The sequence below is a fragment of the Thamnophis sirtalis genome, unplaced genomic scaffold (genome assembly GCF_051295495.1).
Source record: "Thamnophis sirtalis isolate CommonGarterSnake01/CBP01778 unplaced genomic scaffold, rThaSir2_p1.2 scaffold_3, whole genome shotgun sequence".
In the NCBI taxonomy this organism is placed as follows: Eukaryota; Metazoa; Chordata; class Lepidosauria; order Squamata; family Natricidae; genus Thamnophis; species Thamnophis sirtalis.
Window position 1 is genome coordinate 17840192 of NW_028261383.1, and position 9965 is coordinate 17850156.

General features: G+C 42.4%; 1 protein-coding gene across 3 annotated transcripts; it reads right to left on the reverse strand.

Moving 5' to 3' along the window:
• Positions 1-1587: 1587 nt before the first annotated feature.
• On the reverse strand, positions 1588-9066 carry LOC148047327 (uncharacterized). Of its 3 annotated transcripts, XM_087711477.1 has the most exons (5): positions 8313-9066; positions 7762-7845; positions 5077-5159; positions 4137-4263; positions 1588-3328 (listed from the first exon to the last, which is right to left on the reverse strand). In XM_087711477.1, the coding sequence occupies exons 3-5, from the start codon at positions 5149-5151 to the stop codon at positions 1623-1625; spliced, it is 1908 nt and encodes a 635-aa protein (XP_087567603.1). In that variant the 5' UTR covers positions 5152-5159; positions 7762-7845; positions 8313-9066; the 3' UTR covers positions 1588-1622. The 3 variants fall into 3 exon arrangements, with proteins under 3 accessions (XP_087567603.1, XP_087567604.1, XP_087567605.1); XM_087711478.1 differs by lacking the exon at positions 8313-9066 and having other exon boundaries at positions 7762-8177; XM_087711479.1 differs by lacking the exons at positions 7762-7845; positions 8313-9066 and having other exon boundaries at positions 5077-5476.
• Between the last annotated feature and the right edge of the window lie 899 nt (positions 9067-9965).

Here is a 9965-nt window from a genome sequence, read left to right on the forward strand (position 1 = left end):
GATCAAGCTTTCTGAACACCTTGATGTCACAAATTCAGGTATCTGTTTTAACTAATACCAGGACACTAATGTGCCACTGAAAACCTTGAGAAATCCAGTGAGTTGGCAATACAAGATAGGAAAAAAAATTCCTTGGAGTTGAGCGGTATATCTTGATCATAAATAAAAAATGGTTGTAGTTCAAGGGTTGGCAACCTTAAACACTCAAAGAGTCATTTGGACCTGTTTCCCACAGAAAGGAAAACACTGAGATCCACAACCAGAAGCCCTCTCATTCAATTCTGGAGCCAACCGGAAGTCCAATTCCCCCACCATAAGCCTCCTCCTAGTGCAGCATCCTTTTTCCTTTACCTGTCCTAACCAAAAGACCTATCAATTGTGGAGCCAAGTGGAAAACCCGCCCCTTGCTAGTAGTGTCCTCCTGGTGCACCCTGCTTCCTTCCCCCCCCCCCCCAACTGGAAGCTTCTCTCAAGACTGTGGCACCAACTGGTGGCAAGGAGCCAGAGCAGAGGGATGAAAGAGCCACATGCAGCTCCAGAGCCGCAGTTTGCCAATCCCTGAACTACAACCATTTTTTGTTTATGATCAAGATATACCGATTGGAAAGGAGGACATAAAAAGAAATAGCTTGAACACCCTTTTTTAATGCTCATTAGGAACACTATTGGATCAGTAAAACCATTATTAAAGAAAGAAGCAACAGTTGCAATCATAAACTCACTGACTGCTTTTCTGTTTTCAATGGGATTAATGAGATTTTGCACCAGAGAAATACTCAACTAAGCAGATATGTACATGTAAACATTTGGAAGATTTTTATCAGATAAGTTATGCAAATCAGATTATATAAAAAAGCAACCCACAGCTTAAATACTTTACTAGTGTTTAAATTCCAATATTTTCAATACAATTAAGAGCTAAAATGTTTACCCAGTTTAATTTACATATACCACTTCTCTACAAAGCTTGGAAGCCTGATCCCAAACTCATTTCACAAGTTATTTCTACCTAAAACTATTTGACCAGATACACTGTTTTGAGTTTTTTGTAGTAAAGAGCAGGACAATTTAGGAACAGATTTTCTAGAATCAGACCTAATTAAATAATACTTCTGGAATTAAAAATATCTATCCTCGGAGCTCTTTCCAAAATCATTACACTTATTCAGTTTCTCCTATGGCAAACCTCTGAAAAAAGAAAGACTGTTCACCACAATCTCTTTCCACAGACCTTACTGGAGTTCTTTTTGGATTCCATACCGTTATATCATTTCATATTACAGTATATCCCTTTACAGAAATTAAGGACACTTTGGTCCCTAAGGACATTTCTCTGATGTGGGTCACATTATGGAAAATCAGTTGATTGATTTCCAAACACTATGCATGGATCTTCTCCCCCCTCTGGATTCTTTCATGGAAAGGGTCCACATTTCACAAAAAGTCTTTCCCATCTGCAAGCTAATTCTGTGCAGAGCCTGCAGTTCAATCCTGATGGGCGCAAGGTTGACTCAGACTTCCAAGGTCAGTAAAATGAAGACCCAGATTGTCGGGGCAATATGATGACATTGTAAACCACTCAGAAAGCACTGTGTGCCACTATATGAGTCCAAGTGCTATTACTATTCCATACTTTCATAAGATTTCTTCCCCGTGTGGATCCTTCTATGAGACGTAAAGTGAGTTTTCAATCTGAAATTCTTCCCACATTCCGTGCACTGATACAATTTCTTCCGTATGTGTGTACTAATGTGGTAAGTAAGGGAGCTGCTTGTACTCAAACACTTCCCACATTCATTGCAAACATATGATTTCTCCCTGGTGTGAACCCTTTTATGAGAAGTAAGGGAACGGCTGTAACAGAAATCCTTTCCACATTCCAAACATTTATAGGGTTTCTCTCCTGTATGGGACCTTTTATGATAAGTCAGCTGGCCACAAACAATAAAAGTCTTTCCGCAGTCTGTGCACTTATAAGGTTTTTCCCCTGTATGGATCCTGTTATGGGAAATAAGCTGACTGCTTTGGTTGAAGCTCTTCCCACATTCTATACATTTATAGGGTTTCTCTCCTGTGTGGATCCTTTTATGGGCGTTCAGGTAATTGCTGTTCCTGAAGCTCTTTCCACACTCCATGCATTTATAGGGTTTCTCTCCTGTATGAACCCGTTTATGGGAAGCAAGTGTACTGCTTTGACAGAAGCCCTTCCCACAGTCTATGCATTTAAATGGTTTCTCATTTGTATGAATCCTTTTATGAGAAGTAAGATTACTTTTTATACTGAAACTCTTTCCGCATTCCGTGCATTTATAGGGCTTCTCTCCCGTGTGAATCCTTTTATGAGAGTTCAGATAACTACTGTTCCTAAAGCACTTTCCACACTCCTTGCATGTATAGGGCTTTTCCCCTGTGTGGAGCCTTTTATGGGAAGCCAGCGTACTGCTTTGACAGAAGCTCTTCCCACATTCTATGCATTTAAAGGGTTTCTCTCCTGTGTGGATCCGTTTATGAGAAGTAAGGGAACAATTCATACTGAAGCTCTTTCCACACTCCAGACATTTATATGGTTTCTCTCCTGTATGGATCCTTTTATGGGACGTAAGGTCACCACTTTGCCTGAAGCTCTTTTCACATTCCAGGCATTTAAAGGGTTTTTCTCCAGTATGGATCCTTTTATGAGAAGTAAGGGAACACTTTACACTGAAGCTTTTCCCACAGTCTACACATTTATAAGGTTTTTCCTGGGGACGGATCACTTTATGGGATTTCAGCCTCTCTCTGTTCCTGAACTTCTTTCTACATTCCAGGTATTTATAGGGTTTTTCTCCTGCATGGATCCTTTTATGAGCAGTAAGAGCACTTTTTACACTGAATTGTTTTCCACAGACCTTGCACTTATAGGGCTTTCCCCCTGTACGGATCCTTTTATGGGTAGTTAGATTACCTTTCCACCCAATCCTCTTTACACAGTCTACACCTTTGTAGGGTTTCTCCTTTGCCTGAATAATTTTACGTGAAACAACATTATTACTGCTGAAGCTCTTTTCAATTTTGCAATGGTTAGTAAAGTTTTGTTTTGCTTTGAATCTTTTTCTGCTTCCTCGACAATTTGCTGTACTGTTTTCTTTGCAATCATGTTGGGTCAGAAAGCAATCCATTTCTGGACCTTCAAGAATGGATTTTCTTCTCCAAAGGTAAGATTGCTTTTTTTCATTTTTCCTTCTTTTCCATTTATTTGCAGATGACTCTTCTGGTATTTCAGTTTTGAGCATTTGCAATGGAACTGCAGCTGGCTCTTGGTAATTTTCATTCTTCTGTATATGAAATGCTTGAAGTGGAAGAAAAATAAAATTAGAAAAAAACTACAATGCACCATTTGCTGCCCCCCAAATCTAGATTTATCTATTACTGGGAATCTGCAGAAAAAGCAATGGGGGAAATAACAGCATTAATATTGGTTATTATGGAGCCGCAGTGGCACAGTGATTAGAATACAGTACTGCGGGATATTTCTACTGACTGCCAGCTGACTACAATTTGGCAGATCAAATCTCACCAGACTCAAGGTTTACTCAGCCTTCCATCCTTCCAAGGTTGGCAAAATGAGGACAAAGATTATTGGGGGCAATATGCTGACTCTGTAAACTACTTAGAGAGGGCTGTAAAGCACTGTGAAGCCATATATAAATCTAAGAGCTATTGCTATTATTAAAAGTCTGCCTGGCTGCTCAACCTTTGTCACTATTGGCAGTTAAAAATTAAAAAGCAAAACTCGATCTCGACATCATGTGGCACATATATATTTTTTTACATATGATGCATCTAAGTTGCAACAACATACAATGCAATATCGTTGCAAGAGAAAATAAGGTTTTGATTAAGAAAAGCAACATAAGCAAAAACATCCCCCTGTAATTATCTTCTCAGTAGCTCTGCAATATTAATACAGTTCCCAAAGAAGATAACATCAACCCTTGCCAGAATGACTGGTTATGAAACTAATTTCTTTCATCTAACTAAGACTGGGGTACTTAGAACATCATGCAGGTGGACTGGAATTAATCTAAGAGGGAAAAAGTCTTAAGAGATAAAATATTAAAAGATCTGACTTAATTTTTCTTCAGAGGAACCTTTACCTAAAAAGGCCACAATCCTAGACATTTCCAACATGACTTCTTGATGCAGGGATTTCTGATTGGGATCCAGTAGTGACCACTCTTCGCGGGTGAAATGAACAGCCACCTCCTCAAAGGACACAGGACCCTGAACAAGGAAGAATTACTGTGAACAGACTCAGGAAGAATTTGCAAGACCTCCTTTAATCTGCAAATGCTAAAAGCATAGTTATAATTCTTAACTGGACATTTCTCTGGCTGGTCTCAAAACGTTATATGATAAAATGGGCAGAATTCAGAGCCTATGGCTGACAGCCAATTAGGGCACCTAATTAAAGAGATCATTGTCAATTTCAGAAAGGGCAGGCACAGCCACACACCTCTGTGTATCAACGATTCACTTGTGGAAGTGGTTAGTACCACTTTCTTTAGAGGGACGATCGACAGCATCCTGTCATATGGCATTACTGTCTGTTTTGGAAGGATTACTGCTTTGGACAAGAAGGCAGTACAGAGAATGGTGAGGATGGCAGAAAAGATTGGTAGCTCACTTCCTGTGGGCCTTACTCACACAATCTACCAATACTACCAACATTTCAGGTTTCCAAGAGATAATCTCTTGAGAGGCAGGACTAGTCATAACTTGAATTCTAATGACCTTATGCTTCACTTGGGAACAACAATATGGTTTAAGGCTTTAAGGTTTAATTTTATTTATAGGCCGCCCAATCCCGAAGGACTCCGGGCGGCTTACAGAAGAGAAAAGAAAGAAAATAAAAATAAAATAAGACAAGTTAAAACGACACAAATACATTCATTTCAGTCGGGGCTGGACCTCAACAATGAGGTCAACAGCCTCAGGCCTGCCGGAAAAGCCAGGTCTTGACAGCTTTTCTGAAGGCATACCTTGACCCCCAAAAAGACATTGGAGGTCTCCCATTATTATCTTCTTCTTTCTTACCTGAATTGAGGAATCAGAGACTCTTTCAACTCCACTAGTACAAGGAGATGATTTGATGAACAACAGTGACTCCATTTTGTTCACTGGGAGGGAGGAGACATGATAGAAACAAGAAAGGGATCAACTTCATCTTTTCTAGTTGAACATACAACTTAAGATTTCTTCCTGTTCTACAGAGGAAACCTCCATCCGATGGTACTACACTATGCCTTCAGAAAAGAGCACAACCCCACCTCACATCAAGGAACAATTCTCAGTTGGACCGCTCTCCTACTTTTTGGACAGCAATAAGTCAAGTACCGTATTTTTCGGAGTACAAAGTACTCCAAAGTATAAGACGCACCTAGCTTTTGGGGAGGAAAACAAGGAGGTAAATTGCTGGGAGACAGAAGCCAAAAGGTGGTGGGTGGTGGGGCTACATTCAGTGTATAAGACACACCCAAATTTTCACCCTCTTTTAGGCGGGGAAAAGGTTCATCTTATACAGGTGAAAGTCGAAAAATTAAAATATCGTGCAAAAGTTCATTTATTTCAGTAGTGCAACTTAAAAGGTGAAACTAATATATGAGATAGACTCATTACATGCAAAGCAAGATAGTTCAAGCCGTGATTTGTCATAATTGTGATGATTATGGCTTACAGCACATGAAAACCCCAAATCCACCATCTTAGAAAATTAGAATATTACATGCAATCAATAAAACAAGGATTGTACATAGAACAATATCAGACCTCTGAAAAGTATAAGCATACATATGTACTCAGTACTTGGTTTGGGTCCCTTTTGCAGCAATTACTGCCTCAATGCGGCATGGCATGGAATCAGCTTGTGGCACTCCTAACGTGTTATGGAAGACCAGGATGCTTCAATAGTGGCCTTCAGCTCTTCTGCATTGTTCGGTCTCATGTCTCTCATCTTTTTCTTGGCAATGCCCCGTAGATTCTCTAGGGGTTCAGGTCAGGCGAGTTTGCTGGCCAATCAAGCACAGTAATCCCATGGTCATTGAACCAGGTTTCGGTGCTTTCGGCAGTGTGGGCAGTTGTCACGTCCTGCTGGAAAATAAAGTCAGCATCCCCATAAAGCTCGTCTATGGAAGGAACCATGAAGTGCTCCAAAATCTCCTGGTAGATGGCTGCATTGACCCTGGACAATGAAGCATAATGGACCAACACCAGCAGATGACATGGCTCCCCAAATCAATAGACTTTGGAAACTTCACACTGGACTTTGAGCATCTTGCAGTGTGTGCCTCTCCATTCTTCCTCCATACTCTGGGTCCTTGGTTTCCAAATGAGATGCAAAAGTTGCTCTCATTAGAAAAGAGGACTTTGGACCACTGAGCAACAGACCATGTCTGTTTTTCTTTAGCTCAGGTAAGATGCTTCTGACATTGCTTGTTGTTCAGGAGCGGCTTGACAAGAGGAATATGACATTTGAAGCCCATGTCCAGGATCTGTCTGTGTGTGGTGGCTGTTGATGCACTGACTCCAGCCTCAGTCCACTCCTTGTGAAAGTCCCCAACGTTTTTGAATGGCCTTTTCCTGGCAATCCTCTCCAGGCTGCGGTCATCCCTGCTGCTTGTGCACCTTTTTCTTCCACACTTTTCCCTTCCACATAACTTTCTATTAATGTGCTTTGATATAGCACTTTGAGAACATCCAACCTTTTTTGCAATTACCTTTTGAGGTTTTCCTTCCTTATGGAGGGTGTCAATGATGGTTTTCTGCACAACTGTCAGGTCAGCAGTCTTTCCCATGATTGTGATTCCTACTGAACCAGACTGAGAGACTATTTAAAGGCTCAGGAACCCTTTGCAGGTGTTATGGCTTAATTAGCTGATTAGAGTAGGACACTTTGAATTGATTTAAAACCAATTTCATTGTATTTAAGTACAGTGACAATAAAGATTATACTTACTTGAGCCTAGAATACTGCACCTTTTCACAATATTCTAATTTTCTGAGATTGTGGATTTGGGGTTTTCATGAGGTCATAATCTTCACAATTATGACAAATCATGGCTTGAACTACCTTGCTTTGCATGTAATGAGTCTATCTCATATATTAGTTTCCCCTTTTAAGTTGCATTGCTGAAATAAAGGAACTTTTGCACGATATTCTAATTTTTCAAGTTTCACCTGTACTCTGAAAAATACGTAAGTATACTCTTGGCAACCAAAGAGTTCACTCAACCATTGAAGATTCCCCCCTCCTCCCTAGTCCCCCTCCTCCCTAGTCCCTAAAATCAACATGGTCTATGTAACAGAGCAATTCATGAAATTCTGGCACTGCAGGAAATGTTTGCAAGGACACATGGTGATGATGCCGATCCAGTAGGGATCTGCGTCAGAATTTACTCAAAATTATTTAACAAGAAAGGAACAAAGAAAGGCTGCTCCCCTCCCCAGCAGTGAATATAAAGAGAAGTGGATGGAGAATGCAAGCCAGAGAAACCCCTCATAGGTCTACGGTAAAAGAGGATTCATTGGAAGATAGTGCACGGACTGAAGGAAGGAATTGTTTTTCATGGGATATAAATCTTCTAGCTTGAAGAGGGAGAGCTATATCTTTCTTGCTTGGTCACTTATTAAGTTCTGCAATTACACATGAGAAGATACAGAGAATTAAGGGGAACTAGAAGCTTTCTGGAAAACCTCCCATCAGGTGAAAGGATCTTCCCTTACCTAGTGAGGCAACCTGATGTTAACTTTTATTCTCATGGATCATTAAATAAATTTGCCCAATCCAACCAATTAGGCTCCCAGAACCTGAAATATAAGCAAAGAAAAGGAGTTAAGAAGGCAGGACAGAAGACCATCTGGATGTTCATTTTCTGCCCTCAAAACCCTTGTGTCCATCAGTGGGGATGGCTGAGACCAATGGGGGAATTGCTCCAAATGATATATCCTCTTAAGATAGGGTCACTAACCTTTCGGACCTCAGGGACCACGACATTCATAATTTTAAATCCCGCAACCACTAATATGAATTTTTAAAAAAGATAAGCAGTATCTAGTGCAATATAAGAAAACGCAAATAATTTTTCTGCAGACCAACAAAATTTTCTCGTGGAATTGGTGAGAAAACACAGGAACAATTTTGCTAATAAGGTTTTCTAAACATCTGCCTGCATTATTGTTCTTCAAAACTCTGGGAGATATTTAAGAATTCAAGATATTAAAGAATTCAAGATATTAAGGATCCCTCCGCATTTCTTATGTGGAGCAACTCTGACCTGGCCAGGGCCCTTCCTTCTTCTCCTTTGCCAGGATCAGCAGGAATCTGCTGACACCACCGGGCAACTGGTCTCCCCTGGCTCTCCAAAGATCCTTCCAGTCTTGGAATCTGAACCTGAAGGAGATGTGATCCAGTGAGTCCTTGAAGCTTCCTCTCCGCTTCCCCCTCAATTTTCTCCGCCTCCCCCAGTGTTGGCTCTCCTCCATGCAGAGCCAGGAGCAGTTATGAAGGGGGGGGGGATTTCCAGCTCCCTCCAACTCTTGGGATTCAGAATCTAGTTCCCTTCCCTGGGGAGGATCTGGGTCGCGGGACACCACCAACCAGCCCGCCCGCACAGATTCCCAGTGAGCAACTCACAGGCTGTCCCAGCACACCAGGCAGACAAAGTGGAGCATGCGCAGTAGCTTACTGTCAGTCGATAGCGAAGAGTGCGCCCTCTGCTGTAATTAAGGAGCAGCGTCTGGACTTGGGAAATCGCCGCCATGGGGAGGGAACCTTAGAGGTCATCCAGGCCGGCTTCTGTTCGGGGTGGCATGTGTGATCGAGCTCGCCCTCTGCCGAACGGCATCGGGTAGAAGGTACGCTGAGATCACAGTGCTCCCTGTGCAGACAGTCACCCCGAGGAGGGGACACCAGTTCCGTCCTTTAGGGAGCCCATGGATGACGGGAGGGGGAGCGGGACAGGGACAGGAGCAAAGGGAGGGGAAAGCTCTCCGGGTCACGTGAGCCTGACGAGCCAATGGCGGGCGACAAGCGCCTGACAGGTTTGGGCGGGAAAAGGGAGTCGCCACTTTTCGGTTGGGAGCTAATCTTCCTTCTTGCTCTGAGGAAAGATATTATCTCTCCCTCTCACATACACACACACCGAAAATGTATATGTAATAGTACAGGTAGTCATACACTTTCTCTCACACACAGAATACAAAAATGTATATATACTAGTACAAGTAGTCACACACACACACACACACACACACACACACACACAAACACAATACAGAAATGTATATGTAATAGTACAGGTAATCTCTCTGTCACACATACAACACATGCACAGAACACAAAAATATACATCAGTGAGCCGAACCTTTTTCTTATGGCGTGGCAAAAGTGTGTGTGCGCAAGCTATTGCCCACACCAATTCAATCCTCCCACCCACCTGCACATGCACACATGATACACAGAGGTTCTGGAGGCTTTCCTGAAGCCTGTGCAGGGCAAAAATGACCTCCCTCAGCCCCCAGAAATGGATCGTTCCCGAACTTCCAGTTGGCCCGTTTGGCCTCTTTTTCGCCCTCACCAGCCTCCAGAGGGTTTCCTGAAGACTGGGGAGGGTGAAAACGGCCTCCACTGGCCCTTTGGGGAGCTGACAACTGGCCTGCCAGGAAAAATGGCTCCGCGTGCCACCTGTGCTATAGGTTCGCCATCATGGGTATATGTAATACTACAGGTAGACACACTAGACAGAACTAGACAGTTGCTAGGCATGGCTTCTCTCAGGACTCTCCCTTGTACCTTTCAGGACACTCCAGTTTAACACAGAACTGTCCCAAGTTGGGGCTGTAGACTCAGCCTGGAGACAGATGATATGGCAACTGCTTATTCCTGGCAAGAGACAACTACAGAGTACCCCTCCCTCCAGACCCCCTCC

Coding starts and splice junctions, on each gene's coding strand:
- LOC148047327 (XM_087711477.1), bottom strand. CDS start 5,151: ATGGAGTCACTGTTGTTCATCAAATCATCTCCTTGTACTAGTGGAGTT. Junction 4,264..5,076: donor TCTCTGATTCCTCAATTCAG/GTAAGAAAGAAG, acceptor TTCCTTGTTCAG/GGTCCTGTGTCCTTTGAGGA. Junction 3,329..4,136: donor TAGGATTGTGGCCTTTTTAG/GTAAAGGTTCCT, acceptor TTCCACTTCAAG/CATTTCATATACAGAAGAAT.